A 19,585-nucleotide genomic window follows, 5' to 3' on the forward strand; every position below is an offset into this window, starting at 1 on the left:
AAAGACTTCAAAGTATTTGCATAATTTGTACAGGGATCAAATGTGACGTTCCAAAATAAATACTGGTGCTTGTGACCTCCACATCTCAACTTGGAGGTGACTATAAGGGGAGGCAGTGGTATAGTGCATGACAGTATTGTTAGAAGTGAGCACTGCATAGTACTAGTGGAGTCTTCACATTGAGGACAATATCAATGAACGGATCAGATCTAAGATTTGCAACCCTACCACATTGTATAATAAATGGTATTGAACAACTAATTGGAGGAGGAGGAGGCATCTCAGCAATTAATCCTTTCTTAATGATGGGGTAGCCCAGCACTACAATGCAGAAAACAAGGTTGGAGGCTTCACAACTATCTTTAGAAATAATGAGAGGATTATCCAAAGGAGTCTCTTCCTTAGGTCCCACCATCACACATGCCAGTCTTCAGGCTAATCAAATCATTCCAAGTGACATCAAGAAACAGTGAAGGCACTGGATAGCATTGAAAGCCTGAATGCCAGAAGTAGCTACCCCTGATCAACCTCTTTCAGTGTAGCTACAACACTGGCATCTGGAGTGTGGAAAATTGTCAGGTATGTCCTGTCCACAAAAAAAAACCGCAGGACAAATCCAACCTGCCAGTTTCCACCCCATTAATCTGCTCTAATCATTAGATTAGTAATTGAAAGGGTCATCAACTGTGCATTCAAATAGCACTTACTCCGCAGTAAGCTGCTCACTGATGCACAGTTTTGATTCCACCAGGGTCATTCAGGGTCTCATCTCACCTGACCTCATAAACTCTTTTGTTTGGACAAAGGAAGTAATCTCTAGCAATGAGATGAGAGTGACTGCTGTTGACATCAAGGCAGTATTGGACAGAGTGTGGCATCAAGGATCCCTAGCAAAGCTAGAGATAATGGGAATTAGGGGGAAAACTTTTCTCTCTGGCGCAAAGTAAGATAGTTGTGGTTGTTGAACAGCTGTGCAGGATATGTCAGGGTAGTGTCCTAGGCCCAAAGTCTTCAACTGCTCCAACAGTGACCTTCCTTCCATAAGAATGTCAGATGTAGGGATGTTCTCTGATGAATACACAATGTTCCACACCATTTGTTACTTATCAGAAATTGAAATAATCCATGTCCAAATGGAGGAAGGCCTGGACAATATCCAGGTTTGGTTTGGTAAATGGCAAGTAACATTCATGCCATGCAAAGGACAGGCCATGACCATCTCAAACAGGAGAGAATCTAACTGTCTCCCCTTGACATTCAGTGGCATTACCATCAATGGATTCTACCATTATTAACAGCCTGAGGATTACCATTGACCAGAAACTGGACTGGACCAGTCACACACACAATGCATATGCAAGAGCAGATCAGGGGTATGCCAAGTAACTCTATCTTTACTCCCCTAAGCCTGTCCACCATTTAGAAGGTATAAGTCAGGAGTGTGATGGAACACTTTTCACTCACTTGGGTGAGAGCAGTTCCCACAACACTTACGAAGCTTGGCACAGTTCAGGATTAAGCAAGGCCATGTGATTGGCATCCCTTCAATCACCTTCAACATTGTTTCCCTCTGCCATTGACACATTTTGCCAACAGTATTTACTGTCTACAAATCTTTGACAACACCTACCAAACCTGCAACTTCCATCAAGTAGGACAGCAGCAGGAGATGCACGAGAACACCTCCAGCTGCAAGTTTCCTTCCAAGCCTAAAGACATCCTGACTTGGAACTATATTGCTCTTTCGTCACTGCCCCAGGTCAAAATTCTGGAACTCTCTCCTACAACACATAGAGTACAGTGATTCAAGATGGCAGCTTGCCACCACCCTGTCAAGGAATATAGGAACAGGAGGAAGCCATTCATGGCTGATAGAGCACTTCAATGCCTTTTGCTAACCTCGTCCCCATAACACTGTACTCCATTGATAGATTTCTGATTGCCAATCTCTCACCTAGACACACTCAGACACTGAGCCTCCACACCCTCTATTGTTGAGCATTCCAAAGGTTCATAACCTCTATGTAAAATTTTTTTTTTCCCCAGACAAAAATAGCATCCCCTAATTTTTAAATTGTAACCCCTGGTTCTAAACTCCCCAACCAGGGAAAATAGCTTGTCTGAATCCACCCCATCTGTCTCTTTCAGTAATGTTGAAGTTTCAATTATATCATATCTCATTGTTTGAAACGCTCGAGTAAACAGTATACAGTTTTCCTCATCTCTCCTCATGGACAACTCTGAATTCCGAGTAACAGGTCAGGTGAACCTTTGTTGCTTTCTGTCTATGGATAGACATAGGAAGGCTGAAACTGCACACAGTATGCCACATGTGGTCTGTGCAAGCTCTTCTACAATTAATGCAAGTTTTCACTGCTCCTGGTACTCAAATACTCCTCCTCTAAAGTTAACATTCCATCAGCATATTAGCCTTAAGTGATACATCAACAAAGATATCTAGGAGCCTTTTACTTCTGTATCTTCCAACTTCCTTTTTAAGAAATCGTCTGCAAATTTGGAAATGAAATATTCGGACCCCACCTCCAAACAGGACCTGAAAGGTAGTAGTCTCGGGATCACTCCCAGCACCACTTCCTGATGAAATCACAAATAGAATAGACCACATGAATACCTGGCTGGAGGGATGAAATTCAGCAGAGGGATTTAGATACTTGAAAGACATTTAACTGATTCTAAGAAATCAATCTGCAATCTGTAAACGTTGAATGTGTTGCATCCCATTAGGATCTGGATCAATATCATCACCAGGCCATTCACTAATACTGTAGTCTAAGATAGAATGACAGGGGCATGGGAATCTAAATGGAGAGACAAGGGTGAGGGAAACAAAGAAGGAAATGAGAGATAGAAAAGTGAAAAGTAAAAACCAAAAGTGGAAGTCAGAGGAAACAGGGGTTAAGTACAAGCAGTGTTGAATGCAAAAAAAAGTATAAAAGTGTCATAAGGACAAGTCAAGGCACAGTACATTTGCAGTAATGTAGATGAATTAACAGTGCAAATATTTGTAACTGGTTAGGATATGATTCTGATTACTGAGACATAATTTGAGGTGATCAAAGCTCGGAACTGCAGTTCCAAGGATATTCAACCCTGTAGGAAGGACAGGCAAAATGGAAAAGGAGATCAGATGGCCTTTGTTAGTGAAAGATGAAATGGATGCAAGAGTGAGAAAGGATATTCGTGCAGAAAATCTAAATGTGGAAATAATCTGGGTAGAACTAAGAAGTAACAAGGGGTGGAAAACAGAAGTAGGAGTTGTCTACAGCCCTCCAAACAGTAACACTGAGGTAAGGATTGGCAGTAAGCCATTAAAATGGCATTAAATTAGAGATATATTCAGTAAGGGTGCTACAGTGTTTTAGGTGATTTAATCTGCACATTGACTCGGCAAACAACTTTAGAATGTGCCAGATGAATTCTTTGAGTGTGTTTTAATAATCTTAATATTTGATAATCACCGCAGGGGTAGACTATCCAGGCTTTGATTTTTTGCAGCAAGAAGGGATAAATCAGAGACATTTTCAAAGTGAACCAGTGGAAACTTCTAGAGAAAGACAACTGAACTCCGAGGACCTGCTAGCTAAAGAAGAATCAACAGAATTGGGAAGCAAAGACCATTGAATTGATTTTCTGTTTTATTCTACCTCTCGCCAATAATTTACTTTCCCTATTTGTTTGTCTATGTGTAAGAGGAACTTACAAGAGTTAAAGTTTTAGTCTGTATGTTATATGCCAATGGTTTATTTCTGTTTCCCTGTAGCTGTTGTTTAATTACTTACAATAAATAATAATTCTTGTTTAGGACAGAAATCTGGTCCATGCTTCTTATCAATATTGGCCTGAAAGATAAATTGGAGTACTGTGCGTACTTCATAAAATAAACTTTACTATTTGGTACGACTTCAGGAGCAGTGGGGCTCAGTTTATGGCGTACTACCCCAGTCGGCCATAACATCATCATGGTGTTGGGTCTCTGGACACAGAAACATTTATCTGTTCCCCTTTGATATAATCCTCTATCACTGTGGCTTTCCCACTCTTTAATTCACTCTCCCATGCAGGAAAGCCATTCTTGGTTACTTGGAGTTGGTTCTCACTGCAGTCCCTGAGATCTCATCTCCCCCAGCTGTATTCAAAACAAAAAACCTGGTCGAGAGGTTTATAGCCTGCACTACTTACTTGATGTTTTTACTGTCTGACAATCACCCTTCTCTTTCTGCCTTTGCATTCCTTAGCTGCAATGTGCCTATCTCATTGTATATACAATCCACGAAAATCTTAGTCTTGCGTGTAGTCTGCAGTGATTCCAGTTGATGCTCCAGATCCAAAACACAAATTTCTAGTAGCTACAGCTCAGTATATCTCCTGCACAAGTAGTCACCCTTGAGACTGGAAGTGTCCCTGACTTACCATTATTGCACAGGAGGAGCATTTCACTAGATCAAACTACCTTGCCATGACTTACCCTTAAATAATTCTCTTTCCATTTACTAATTATTGTGTAAGGAATATTAATTAAGTAACAGGGAGCTTAACTTATTTCTTATACTTTAAATACTCTTAATCTAAACTAAAGACTAATTTTCACATTAAACGTAGGACAGTACAAATACTTACCAGCCTTTACTTACCAAAGTCACAATTCACCCTGTTCTGAAGATAGGTCATTGGATCTGAAATGTTACCTCTACTTTCTCTGCACAAGTGCTGCCAGACCTGCTGAGTTTTTCTGACAATTTCTGCTTTTGTTACCATTCAACCTGTGCTGCTCTAGGTGCCACTTAATGAACTTATTTTCCCTGCAGTATCACCTTTTGAATATTTTTGAAACTCACCCATCCTTTTCAAGTCATGGTCTCCTTAAAACTGTTTTCTAGTGGAGTTGTACTTCTGATTTTCTGTAACTCTCAAACCTAAAAATCTCCACGGCTGTTTCATGCTGTTTTACGCTGCCTCCTTGATCTTGTGCTAACTCTGAACTGTCCACAATTTTGTTGACCTGCTTTAAGTCTCCTAATTTTATACTGGCTGTCTACTGATACAGCCCGAGTTTAACTGCATTTTTAACTATATTTTTCATGGTTTAGGTGACCATTGTACAAAAATATCACAAGACCAATGCTAGATTTGTCTGAGTTAAATTTTTGCTTTCTCCATTTCAGGTTGGTGGTTTGTGAGTACAGCAGAGGAGCAGGGCTGGGTCCCAGCAACATATCTGGAAGCACAAAATGGAACTCGAGATGACCTGGACATCAGCACCACAAGAGCTGGAGAAGGTACTGGATCCACCGCCCCAAATATGCCATTTCCTGCTTCACTTAATCGGTATTCAGTGATTTAATTTTTTTGGGTAACGTATTACTCAGCTTCAAAGAAGAGTCATATCAGACTCAAAATATTCACTCTATTTCTCTCTCCACAGATGGTGCCAGACCTGCTGAATTTTCCCAGCACTTTTTGGTTTTGTACCTAGTGGCATGTGTTTAATTTCCTTAGGTAGAGCTTTGCCAGTATACTTCCTCAGATAGAACAGTATCCAGCATTACAGAAGCTAAAGTAGATGTTGGTCTTTTGGATGATGCAGCTGAATTAATAATGGAAAACCAGGAAATGGCAGAGGCTTTGTACAAATATTTTGTATTTTTGTTCACAGTAGAAGACTGAGAATGATTCCAAAAATAATTGAGAAAATCAAGGAGCAAAGAAAAGGGTGAAACTTAAAGCAGCTTCTATCATTTGGAAAAAGTACTAGGAAAACAAACATGACTCATCCCTGGATTTGATGGTCTCCATCTTAGGACCTTAAAGAAAGTGACTACAGAGGTAGTAGATGCATTGGTTGTAATCATCCAGAATTCCCAAGTTTCTGAAAAAGTGAAAGCAGATTGACAAAACATACAGAATAACAAAGTGTGGAGCTGGATGAACACAGCAGGCCAAGCAGCATCTCAGGAGCACAAAAGCTGATGTTTCGGGCCGAGACCCTTCTTCAGAGAGGGGGATGGGGAGAGGGTTCTGGAATAAATAGGGAGAGAGGGGGAGGCGGACCGAAGATGCAGGGAAAAGAAGATAGGTGGAGAGGAGAGTATAGGTGGGGAGGTAGGGAGGGGATAGGTCAGTCCAGGGAAGACGGACAGGTCAAGGAGGTGAGATGAGGTTAGTAGGTGGGAAATGGAGGTGCGGCTTGAGATGGGAGGAAGGGATGGGTGAGAGGAAGAACAGGTTAGGGAGGCAGAGACAGGCTGGACTGGTTTTGGGATGCAGTGGGGGGGAGGGGATGAGCTGGGCTGGTTGTGGGATGCGGTGGGGGAAGGGGAGCTTTTGTAGTTGGTGAAGTCCACATTGATACCATTGGGCTGCAGGGTTCCCAAGCGGAATATGAGTTGCTGTTCCTGCAACCTTCGGGTGGCATCCTTGTGGCACTGCCAGAGGCCCATGATGGACATGTTATCTGAAGAATGGGAGGGGGAGTTGAAATGGTTCGCGACTGGGAGGTGCAGTTGTTTATTGCGAACCGAGCAGAGGTGTTCTGCAAAGTGGCCCCCAAGCCTCCGCTTGGTTTCCCCAATGTGGAGGAAGCCACACCGGGTACAATGGATACAGTATACCACATTGGCGGATGTGCAGGTGAACCTCTGCTTAATATGGAGGGTCATCTTGGGGCCTGCGATGGGGTTGAGGGAGGAGGTGTGGGGGCAAGTGTAGCACTTCCTGCGGTTGCAGGGGAAGGTGCCGGATGTGGTGGGTTGGAGGGCAGTGTGGAGAGAACAAGGGAGTCACGGAGAGAGTGGTCTCTCTGGAAGGCAGACAAGGGTGGGGATGGAAAATGTGTTCCAGCTAGTTACTGATGCCCATTTTAAGCCCACCGACTCCCACAGCTACCTAGAATACACCTCCACCCATCCACCCTCCTGCAAAAATTCCATCCCCTATTCCCACTTCCTCTGCCTCCGCTGCATCTGCTCCCAGGATGAGGCATTCCACTCCCGCACATCCCAGAACGCCCTTGACTGCGTCTCCCGCATTTCCCGCAACACATCCCTCACACCCCACCCCGCCACAACCGCCCAAAGAGGATCCCCCTCGTTCTCACACACCACCCCACCAACCTCCGGATACAACGCATCATCCTCCGACACTTCTGCCATCTACAATCCGACCTCACCACCCAAGACATTTTCCATCCCCACCCTTGTCTGCCTTCCGGAGACACCACTCTCTCCGTGACTCCCTTGTTCGCTCCACACTGCCCTCCAACCCCACCACACCCGGCACCTTCCCCTGCAACTGCAGGAAGTGCTACACCTGCCCCCACACCTCCTCCCTCACCCCCATCCCAGGCCCCAAGATGACCCTCCATATTAGGCAGAGGTTCACCTGCACATCCGCCAATGTGGTATACTGTATCCATTGTAACCGGTGTGGCTTCCTCTACATTGGGGAAACCAAGCGGAGGCTTGGGGACCACTTTGCAGAACACCTCTGCTCGGTTTGCAATAAACAACTGCACCTCCCAGTTGCGAACCATTTTAACCTCCCCTCCCATTTTTCAGATAACATGTCCATCATGGGCCTCCTGCAGTGCCACAAGGATGCCACCCAAAGGTTGCAGGAACAGCAACTCATATTCCGCTTGGGAACCCTGCAGCCCAATGGTATCAATGTGGACTTCACCAGCTTCAAAATCTCCCCTTCCCGCACTGCATCCCACAACCAGCCCAGCTCATCCCCTCCCCCCACTGCATCACACAACCAGCCCAGCTCATCCCCTCCCCCCCACTGCATCCCAAAACCAGCCCAGCCCGTCTCTGCCTCCCTAACCTGTTCTTCCTCTCACCCATCCCTTCCTCCCATCTCAAGCCGCACCTCCGTTTCCCACATACTAACCTCATCTCACCTCCTTGACCTGTCCGTCTTCCCTGGACTGACCTATCCCCTCCCTACCTTCCCACCTATACTCTCCTCTCCACCTATCTTCTTTTCTGTCCATCTTCGGTCCGCCTCCCCCTCTCTCCCTATTTATTCCAGAACCCTCTCCCCATCCCCCTCTCTGATGAAGGGTCTTGGCCCGAAACGTCAGCTTTTGTGCTCCTGAGATGCTGCTTGGCCTGCTGTGTTCATCCAGCTCCACACTTTGTCATCTTGGATTCTCCAGCATCTTCAGTTCCCATTATCTCTAATGTTATTCTTTTATCCAAGAAAGGACAGAGATAGAAAGCAGGGAACAATAGACCAGTTAATCTAACATCTGTCATTGGGAAAATGTTGGAATTTGTTGTTCCAAAATTAAGAGAAAGATAGTTTAAAAACAATGTATCAACATGCAAGAAAAATTGTGTTCCACACATACATTAAAGGATACAACAAGCAGGATGGATAATTGGGAACCAATAGATGTAGTGTTTTAAATTTCCCAAAGGTGCCACTGCACTCATCTCTGCACCCTCCCGATTCTCTTGAAGTTCTGACATGCTGTTGGTGTATTCCACTCTGAAGACTGATGCAAAGTACCTATTCAGTTCCAGCAGTCCAATGTCCATTCTTGCCTCTCTCTTAGCATTTAGATAACTCAAAAAAAGCTCTTGCAATCTTCTTTTATATTACTAGCTATCTTCGTCTTATGTTTCATCTTTTCCACCCTTATTGCTGTTTTTAGTTATCCTCTGCTGGCTTTGAAATGGTTCCCCATCTTTTGACTTCACATAAATCTTCACTATCATATGCATTTGCTTTTGTTTCTCTTACTGTCCCTGACTTCACTTGTCAGCCATGGTACCCTCAGCCTCCCCTTAGTATTCTGCTTCTTCTTTCTTGGGATGACTTTCTGCTGTGCCCTCAGAATTACTGCCAGAACATCTTGCCATTGCTGCCCCGTTGACTTCCTTGCTCGGCTCCCTTCCAATCAACTCTCTGGCCAGCTCTTTCATGTCTTTGTATTTATCTTTGCTCACTTGACACCCTGTTACATCTGATTCCTTTCAAACTGCAGGTTGAATTCAATCATATTATGGTCACTGCCCCTTAGCAGCTCCTTTACTTTATGCCCTCTACTCAAGTCTGCCTCATTACACATCACAAATCCCGAATTGCCAGTTCCCTAATGGGCTTTCCCACAAGCTGTTCTAATAACCCCAACTCATAGACATTCCACAAATTCTTTTTCTTGAGATCTTCTACCAACCTGATTTTCCCAGTCTGCCTCCATATTGAAGTACTGCATGATTACTGTAATAGTGCCTTTCATATCTCATGATTTATTTTCTTACCCACATCCTGACTACTATTAGGAGGCCTGTACACAACCTTTTCTCCTTTGCGGTTCCTCAATTCTACTCATTGAAGATTCTACGCCTTCTGATTCGATATCACTTCTGGCTATTGACTTAATTTCATTTCTAACTAACAAGGTAACCCCACCTTTCTGCCCATCAGCCTGTCCTTTCGACAGGACGTCTATCCTTGGATATTTAGTTTCCAGCTCTGATCCCCTTGCAGCCATGTCTCTGTGATACCCACAACCTGCCAATTTCAATCTGCGCTACAAGGCCATTTTCTTTGTTTCATATATTGCATGTATTTAAGTACAACAACTTCAGTCCTGCATTGACTGCCTACCTTCTCATAGCCGTCCCCCTCTCTACTATACCTGGACTTAGTTTCCTGACCCTCTCCGTACTGTCTGTCTTATTACTTGCTCTGGAAACTTTAAACTCTGCTAAGTCCTCCCCTACTTTAAGGTTTTCCATAATCATCCACGTAACTGGGTTACCCTCCCACTGTTTAGTTTATCGACACAAAATAAGAACAGATCGTGTTGGTGTAACATATTAGCATGGATATTGGATTGGCTGAACAAAGAAAATTACAGCACAGGAACAGAAACAAACTAACTAACAGGAAAATAAATTACTGCAAAATAAGCAGAGTCAACACAATTTTAAGGAAGGGAAATCATATTCCTTGAGGATCTAACAAGAAAGGCAGAATCATAGCACTTATGATCACAAGACACTTAAAAACAAAGTTAGTGCTGTTAGAATAGAAGGGTGAATCGAAATATGCATACTAAAAATGGTTGAGAAATAGGAGACAGACATGGGCTGAGGAAGGGTTTATATTGGAGTTCCCCAGAGGTTGGCATTAGAACCTCTGGATTTCTATAACTGATCTGGAGCTGCCTTGGTGCACTTTCGAATTTTTTGGATGATACAAAACTTGGGAACATTGTAAACTGTGGAGAGAACAGTGTAAAACTTGAAAAGGATAAAGTGTACAATCTAAAGGTGTGCAGGAACAGAGCAACATCAATGTAAATGTGCATAAATCATGAAACGTGGCTGGAGAGGCAGAGAGAATGATTCATAAAGTACACAGTATCCTAGTCTTAATTAGTAAGATCTTAGTGTATAGGGCGAGGAGATTATATTGAACTTGTATAAAACACCAATTGGGCCTCAGCTAAAGTGTAGCGCCTACTTCTGGATGCCAAACTTTAAGAAGCTTCTAATGCTGTTGGAGAGAATGTAAGAAAGGTTCAAGGGTTGAGGAATTTCAGCTATGAATTTGGATGGAGCAGTTGGGACTGCTTTCCTTGTTGAAGAGGAGGCTAAGAAGAGATTCTCAAAACCACGAGAGGTCTAGACAGAGTAAATAGGAAGAAAATGTTCTCACTTGTGAAAGGATGGAGAATGAGAGTGCACAGATTTCAAGTAGTTAGTGAAAGAAGCTGATGTGAGGATAAACATTGTCATGCAGTGGTTAAGTCTTGGAATGCGCTGTTTGGTGGAGGCAGGTTCAATTGAGGCACTTAAATGGGATTTATATGGTTATTTGAACAGGAAAAATGTGCTGGGTTATGGGGAGAAGGCAAAAGAATGGCACTGAGTCGGATGTTGCATTATAGAGCCAGCCCAGAAATGATGAGCTGAATGACTTCTTTCTCTACTGTACTGTTCTAATTTGGTGATTCTGTTAGCTCATCTGAATGGAAGTAAGATAGATTTCATTGAGAAAGTAATATTATGGGATCCAGTCTGTGAATAATTTTGGATATGACATGTGAGTGTAGGTTGCTCAGAGGAAATGGGCAATTTAGACATGCAGTCTAAAGCTCTCCACTGGTAAGATTTTCCTGTACTCCTGTTTGTGTCTGTTAGTAGAGGTTTACTATTATGATTAATCAACCATTGTTGCATTTTCCAACTATCAGTATGGTATATGGTGAATCTGATAGACCTTCGTCTTTTCTTGTCCAGCAAGTCCAATATTCTTGTTACATCTGATGTTTCCATCTACTAATTCATTGTGGATTGATTGATCTTTACTCATTTTCTTGTTTCGTTCTTAAAGTTGTGTCTCTTCATGTAATTTCTTGATTTTGTTTGTTCACCTATTTCCAGTTTATTTTCAGTGATTGTTTTCAATAATTCTGTTGTACAACACCATACTATTTTTTAACTCTCTGAGTACCGTGGGTGGAAAGAATTAAGCTGTTCCAATAATAATGGGCAATTGAAGCTATAAAAAGTTTTTCTGTAAATTTATTCTTCGAGTTAACATCATCCTGCAGCCCAAGAACTAGGTTTAAGCTGCGGTGTGAGAGAGAAGTTTGCTCTGTAGTGAATACCAGATTTTACATTGGCCCATTTCATTGTGAGAATCAAATCTGTTGTAGTCAGGGAATGATTTCATAACTGTTTAATGAAGGGTTCCAAGTGCCGTGTTCATTTGCCTCTAGTACATTGGATCACATCTGTGCCAGGAAGAGCGATGTATGCCTTTCTCCTTCTCTCCATGCTATATGAACATAAGAAATAGGAGTTGGAGCAGTCCATTCAGCCCATTGATTTAGCTTTGCCAATCATTAATATCATGACTTATCTGATTATAGCCTTAAGCCCATTTACTTGCCTAACTCACATGGCTCTTAGTTCCTTTGTTGATCGAAAATTTGTTCAATTTGAATACATTCAGTTACCCAGCCTCTACTGCTTTCTGTAGAATATAGGATATTGGGACTTAGGAGCATAGACTTTTCATTTAGCTTTCAAGCCTGTTCTAATATTCAATAAGATCATGACTGATCTGCTTATGGTCTCATCTCTGCTTTCACGTCTGCCTTTGCACATGTACTTGCCTGTCTATCAAGAATCTCTCAAACTCAGGCTGGAATAATGTCAAAGACCCAGCCTCTACTGTTTTCTGTGGAAAAGAATTTCACATTGTAGTGACTGTGAGAAAATAAAATATCCTAATTTCTTTCTAAAAGGGACACCTATTCTTTTAAACTGTCCCCTAATTCTCATCTTCCCCAATAAAGAAATTATCCTCCAAATATCCATCTGATCCAGTCCCTTCAAGATCTTATATGTTTCAGTAAGATCACTTCATAATCTTCTAAACTCCCATCGATATAGGCATAAATTTATCCTAGACTTTCAAACCAGGAATCAACCCAATAAATCTTCAAACTGCTTCCAGTGCAGCTACATCATTCCTTGAGTGTGGAGACCAAAATTGTCCATACAACCTGAGACAAGGTCTTAACAATGAGCTGTACATTTCCCCTACTTTTATATTCCACTACTTTTACCCTACTTTTATATTCCACCCCCTTTGCAATAAAGATCAGTATTCCATTTGAAGAACAGGATATTCCAAAAAGGAAATATTCCTCATTCCAGTAAGAGTGAAAAATTCTTGGGAGGAGGTAAAGCAACAATGGTTAACCAGGGAAGTAAAGCATCAGATTGAAAGAAAAAACTTACAATGTGGCAAATATTAGTGGTAAGCCAGAGGATTGGGAAAATTTTGAAAACAAATGAAAGAAACCAAAAAAAAATTAGAGGAGAAAGTAGTATCCAAAAATTACTAAAGGGGCAAAAGGATCAGAAATAAGTGCTAGAGAAACTAATGGGGCTAAAGACCAATGTGTCCCCTGTGCCTGATTAGATGCATCCTAGGATCTTAAAGGAGGTAGCTACAGAGATAGTGGACACACTGGTAGTAATCTTCCAGGAATCCTTAGATTCTGGAAAAGTCTCAGCGGTTTAGAAGACTGTCAATTTAAGACCTTTATTTAAAAATAAGAATCATAAAAAGATAACTATAGGCCAGTTAGCTTAATGTCAGACCTGGAAATATGTTAATCTATTATAAAGAATGTAACAGAGTATTTAAAATGCCTAACATGATTAAGCAGCATTAGTGTATTGTCATGAGGGAGAAATCATACCTGATAAATTTACTAGAATTCTTTGTGGAGACAAGCAGGATAGATAAAGGGGAAGCAGTGGATGTAATATATTTGAATTTTCAGAAGGGGCTTGATAAGGTGCCACACAACAGGGTGTTGGAGATAGTATATTAGCATGGATAGAGCCATTGGCTAATGAATAGAAGACAGAGATTTGGGATGTGAGGCATTTTCTGTCTAGCAATCTATAACAAATATAGTTTTGCAATGAGAAGCATTGAGGCCAAAATTACTTCCAAGATCCGTTAAAGACTTGGATGATGAATGCGAATGTACTGTAGCCAAATTCGTGGATGCTACAAAATAAGTGGGAGGACAGGTGATGAGGATAGTATTCATTGAGATATAGACACGTTAAGTGAGTGGGCGAAAATTTGGTGGATGGAATATACTGTGGGGAAATGTGAGGTAATGCATTTTGGCAAGATGAATAGAGGAGCCGAATATTAGTTAAGTAGAGAAAGATTGGAGTAAACTACAAGATAGAGGGTTTTGGGAGTCCTTGTCCATAATTCAGAAAAAGCCCGCAACACCAGATTATACTCCAACAGGTTTCTTTGAAATCACAAGCTTTCGGAGCATGGCTCCTTCGCCAGGTGAAGGGACGACATTCCGAAAGCTGCTGATTTCAAATAAACCTGTCGGATTATAACGTGCTGTCGTGTGACTTCTGACTTTGTCCACTCCAGCCCAAAACTGGCACCTCCACATTGTAAAAAGCTAGCATACAAATTCAATGGGTAATAGTGAAAGCAAGTTCTGTATTGGGCTTTATTTCAAAGGGCATGGAAAAAATGGTAGGCAAGTTAAACTGTACAAGACACTACTCTGAACAGATTTAGGCCACTCATCTAAGGAAATTATTGAAGGCAGTCTAAACAGGTTCGCGAGTCTGGGACCAGGTGTGGAAGGACTATCTTATAATGCAAAGTTGAGTAGATTGGGCCTGTACTCATTGGGATACAAAAGAATGAAGGGCAATCTTGTTGAAACATACAAGATTCTTAAAGGACATGCAGGGGACATGCAGGAAGATTATTTCCCCTTGAGAGAAAGTCTAGGACCAGAGGGCATAATCTCAGAATAAGGTGTCAAACCATTAGGACAGAGATGGAAGGAATTTCAAGTCTCAGAGCTTTGTAAATCTGTGGAATCCTTCACCACAGACAACTGATGATGGCTAGTCATTAAATATATTCAAGGCTGACACAGTCATTTTTAATCAATAAGGAAATCAAGGGTTGTGGGGAAAATACAACAAAATACAACAAAATTGAGGATTATCAGATCAGCCATGAGCTTTTCAAAAGGCAAACCAGACTAGATGGGCTGAATGGCCTACTTCTGCTCCTATGTTATATGATCTTATGGTCCTATGTGCCTTCCTAATGACTTATTTTACAGACATCTTTGTGATTCATGGACAAGGTCATGCAGGTCCATCTGTATGCAGCATCCTTCACTGTCTCCCAATTTAAAAAAACTCTGGTCTTATATTGTTCCCACTAAAGTGAATAACCTTATTATTTTCCCATTTTTAGAAGGGAAATTGTGCAAAGTAGTAATGTCACTGGTCTGGTAATTCAGGGACTCAGACTAATGAGTTTGAACGTGGGTTCGAATCCACCATGACAGATACTGCAGTAGAATTAACCAATAAACCTGTAGAAAGAATCTAGCCACTCTTGACAGTTGTAAATATCAAACTCATTCACTAATGTCCTTTAGGAAGCAAATCTACTATCTTCAGTATCTTCTACATGTCCCACAGCAAAATGGTTGACTCCCAACTCTCCTGAAATGGACTAGCAAACCATTCAGTTCGAGAAGCAGTTAGAGATGGGCAACACATGTTAAACTTACAGGTGAGATGCACATCTCTTGAAAACATAAAGATTACTTTCCATTTAGCAAACTTATGCCCACTTATTTAACTTAGCAATATCGCTTTGCAGACCTTTGTGCACTCCCCATACCTAACTTTCCCACTAATTATTGTCATCATCTGCACATTTGGCTACAGCATTGTATGCCTCTTCATTCAAATGACTAATATAAAGCAAAAATAGGTGGGGCTCTGGCACTGATGCCAGCACTGATGACAGTTCACTATACAGTTTGCCAATCTGAAAATGACCCATTTATCTATCTGTTTCTTGGTAGTTAACTGATTCTGTATCCATTCTAATCTGTTACCCCAACATCTTGAGCATTTAGCATATGCAGTAACCTTTTATTTCATATTTGTAAACTATTCACCCAGTCCAATGTATAAAGTGGCTCGAGTTTGATATCTTCAAAATTGTCAGGCTGAGAATATGTGGATGTTTCCCCAATGATGGAAGATGGTTGTTACTCAGAGTGTTAAAAGTGCTATTACTTCTCATTGCTGTCATTGTCATTACTAAAAATAAAACTACTTGTGATATCCAGGCTGGAGGAATGTTTGGGATGATTAAACTTCATTGAACAGTTAACTCTGAAAATCCATTGTGTCTCTGCCCAGCAGAAAATAAGTATCTTTCTGGATTCTTAACTTTTAATTTGAAAGCACTGAGACAAAGTAAGATTCTAGCACGGATATTGTGGGGAGATATTCCATGGACCTGGGAAGTATCCTGTGTACCGTACTGGTCCTCATTTCCGGCCTCTCACTTAACCATGAGACATCAGAGCAGAAGTAAGCAGTTTAGCCTGTTGAAGTGCCCATTCAACTTTTCCTCATGGCTACCTCTACTCACCTGACTTCTTGAAACAAAGAAAGATAAAGCAGTAAACACACTGGAACAACACCACCTCCAAGTCTAACTCAAAGTCATACACCTTGACTTTGGACCTGGACATCTCCTACAATCGTTGCATCAAAATTCTGGAATTCAATATCAAACAGAATTGTGATAGCAACATTACTAAATGGAATAGAACAATTCAAGAATGTCTAAGGCAACCAAGGTTGCGCAGTAAATGCAGCTTACCACCAGCATGCTCTGATTTATATTTTAAGTGTGTAAGGGATTGAAGTGGCTCCCGTAGCTTTTTTTTGAATGCAGCTGCATGTGCTGTGCATCTGAAAAACCAACCTTTGGGTGACCTGCATTTGTAGTCCCAGCTGTGCAGCTAAGAGAGGAAAACCAATGACAATATTGCTTGACTTGTTCACTGCTGGTTTTTTAACAGCACATATGTATGACCTTTGGATGAGTGACTAACTGCCAGAATTTATAAAAACTGACACCCTGGGAACAGTCTTTGGGGTTCTACTAATAAGGTTATATTATCACTGTCAGGTACTTTCAGTTTCATCGCTCCATTCCTGTTAAGGCCTCACTATCTGCTTGTGGTCTCTACAATTATGAATTTCTATGAGATCTGCAAATTTGAAATTTATCAGGTGTTCCCAGGACCGATTTGATGATCCTGCTGCAGGACCAGTTTTGACCCTGCTGCATTTACGTTTCTGCCAATTGGTACACAGTCATTAAGAGTATTGTTTCATTACAAGATTCTAAGGATTTGACTGAGTTGATTGTCCAAGACTTCAAATTTAAAAATTGTCTGTAAAATATGTGTGAGCCTTAGTAAAGAGGGCCTTTGACATGTGTTGAGGGATACTATTGTAATGGGGAGAGACTTGAGAGAGATTCAGAGAGTGTTACAACATGGAAGGAGGCCCTTCAGCCCATCAAGTCTACATTCGTTATCAAGCACCAATCTACTCCAATCCCACTTCCCAGCAGTTGCTCTGTAGATTTGTATACCAACGGTGTTTCAAGTATTCGGTTGAACTTTCAATTTTGTGATCGTCCCTTTTCTACCACCCTTACAGGCACTGGTTTCTAGATACCACCTATTGAGTGAAAAATCTAACCTTAAATCCCTTCTAAATCTTCTACCCTTATCTTAAATCTGTGCCCGGTTGTTGACCTTTTACTAAGGAGAAATGCTTATTCCTATCGATCATATCTATGTCCTTCAGAATTCTGTTGATCTCAATCAGGTTCCACCCAACCATCTCTGCTCTGAGGTAAACAGCCTTAGCAGATGTAGCCTCTCTTTGTAGCTGGAGCTCTCCAGCCAGGGCAATATCCTGGTGAATTTCCTGTGCACTCTCTCCAGAGCAATTACGTCCTTCCATGTATGTGGCAACCAGAACTGCGCGCAGTACCCCAGCTGCGGCCTAACTAGCATTATATTACAGCTCAATCCTAACCTCCTCGCCCTTGTATTTTGTGCATTGACTAATATGGTAAGTATACCTTCTTAACTACCTATGCAACTGCATTCAAAGATCCATGTACATGCTCACCAAGGTCCTACTGATCATCTGTACTTTCTAGGGTCCTGCCATTCAGCATATCTTCCCTTGCCTTGTTAGTCCTCACAAAATGTATGACTTCACTCTTCTCAGGATTCAACTTCATGTGACCAGCCCATCTGTATTGTTCTGTAGTCTAAAGTGTTCCTCCTCACTAGATACCAGATCACATTCTATTAAACCAAAAAAAACTAACAGGAGATCAATTCTTTTGAGTTTATTAAAATCACAAACAGTTTTCATCAAGATTATAGAAAAGACTGTCTGAAGAGTCACTGATAACAGTTTAAGATAATATTATCACTGAGAAAGTGAGGGGACAGGTTAGAAACAATTTCTCAAAAAGTGAGTTGCGAGAGTATAGGATTTCGTGCCACAGAGACTAGTTTGAGAAAAGACCATTTAATTTTCAAAGAAATTGGTTGAGATGTTAAAAGTCGAGGAAGATACAGAGATACTAGAACTGGGACCAGCAGTTTAAAAATAAGGAGTTGCCCATTTAAAACAGAGATGAGGTGACTTTTTTTCTCAGCAGGTTCAGAATCTTTGGAATTCCTTTCCTCACACGGTAGCAGATACAGAATCTTTAAATATTTTTAAGGCAGAGCTAGATAGATTTTTGACTACCAAGGGGATACAGGACAATTGGGAGATGCAGGATTGGAGAGTTCAGGTTAAAATCGGATGAGCCACAATCTTATTGAAAGGTGAGCAGGCTTGAAGGGCCAAGTGCTTACTGTTGTTCCTCATTCCTTTACTGGGAGGGAGCTGGGCAGTGATATTAATTTTGCTGCCTCAAAGAGCTGGCATATACTCGATGTGTGGCAAATTCCTGAACATCTGGACATTACTGGTGGTTGTAAGTGGCAGTGCTGAGCCTGCACTGACCAGCAGTGTGACAGGCAGCATGACCTCCCATGATACAGTGCCCTAACTGGCCAGCTCATCACTTGCTGTCTGATGGTTCACTGAGTATATTCAAGAAAGAGATTGATATATTTTTAAGAGGCATCAAGGGGAATGGAGAGAAAGCAGCAAAGTGACACTGAGATAGAGGATCAGCTACGATCATGCTGACTGTTGAATCAGGCCCGAAGGGCTGAATGACCTGTTCCTTTATGTCCTTACCCTTTCTCTTTTCTCATTCCCTCCAACTCTACAACATCCAGCATCTTTGCTCTTGCAATTTTTGATGCTCACACATAACCCATTTTAATCACATTGTTGGCTGTAACTCCCTGCAATTTCCTACCTAAAACATTTTGCCGTATTACTTGTGTCCTCATTTAAGAAACTCCTTCAAACCTATTACTGTGGATAAGTCTTTGATAATTGGCCCTAATAACTCCATGCATAGCTTATTGTCAAATTTTATCTGATAATACCTCTGTGAAGTGCTTTGGAATTTTTTGCGATGCTAAGACAAGTATATAAATACAGGCAAATGTTAAGGGCAGAAGAGATAGTGGCTCAAATGGAATCTTTGGAGGCTACTGTACCATTCAATAAGATCATGGCTGATCTTCTGCCTGAACTCCACTTTGCTGTTCCATCTCCACAATCTTTAAACCGTTAGACATCAAAAATCTTATCAATATTAGTTTTGAATATATTCAACAACTAAGCATCCAGAGCCTTCTAGGTTAAAGAATCCCAGAGTGTTGTGGGTAAATCACCAGAAGAGATGCGTAATTTGGCTACTTATTAAGAAGCTAGTGCCTATGTCCATACTAGTCTGAAAATGCCTGATCTCATCTGAGCTCCAAAGCTAAGCAGACTTAGGCCTGGTTTGTTGTACCAGTGATAATGGGAACTGCAGATGCTGGAGAATCCAAGATAATGAAATGTGAGGCTGGATGAACACAGCAGGCCCAGCAGCATCTCAGGAGCACAAAAGCTGACGTTTTGGGTCTAGCCCGAAACGTCAGCTTTTGTGCTCCTGAGATGCTGCTGGGCCTGCTGTGTTCATCCAGCCTCACATTTCATTATCAGGC

General features: G+C 41.6%; 1 protein-coding gene across 4 annotated transcripts in view; it reads left to right on the plus strand.

The window, feature by feature from the left end:
- The window catches only part of sh3pxd2aa (SH3 and PX domains 2Aa), a 293,361-nt gene that overhangs the window by 205,502 nt on the left and 68,274 nt on the right, over nucleotides 1–19,585 (plus strand). For 3 of the 4 annotated variants that reach the window (XM_048550881.2, XM_048550883.2, XM_048550882.2), the window contains one exon: nucleotides 5,184–5,297. In XM_048550881.2, the coding sequence (XP_048406838.1) occupies nucleotides 5,184–5,297 (114 nt within the window). Of the gene's footprint in view, nucleotides 1–5,183; nucleotides 5,298–5,480; nucleotides 5,518–19,585 lie in introns of those variants that run through there. The other variant, XM_048550884.2, reaches the window with a different exon arrangement.

The sequence above is a fragment of the Stegostoma tigrinum genome, chromosome 20 (genome assembly GCF_030684315.1).
Source record: "Stegostoma tigrinum isolate sSteTig4 chromosome 20, sSteTig4.hap1, whole genome shotgun sequence".
Lineage (NCBI taxonomy): Eukaryota > Metazoa > Chordata > Chondrichthyes > Orectolobiformes > Stegostomatidae > Stegostoma > Stegostoma tigrinum.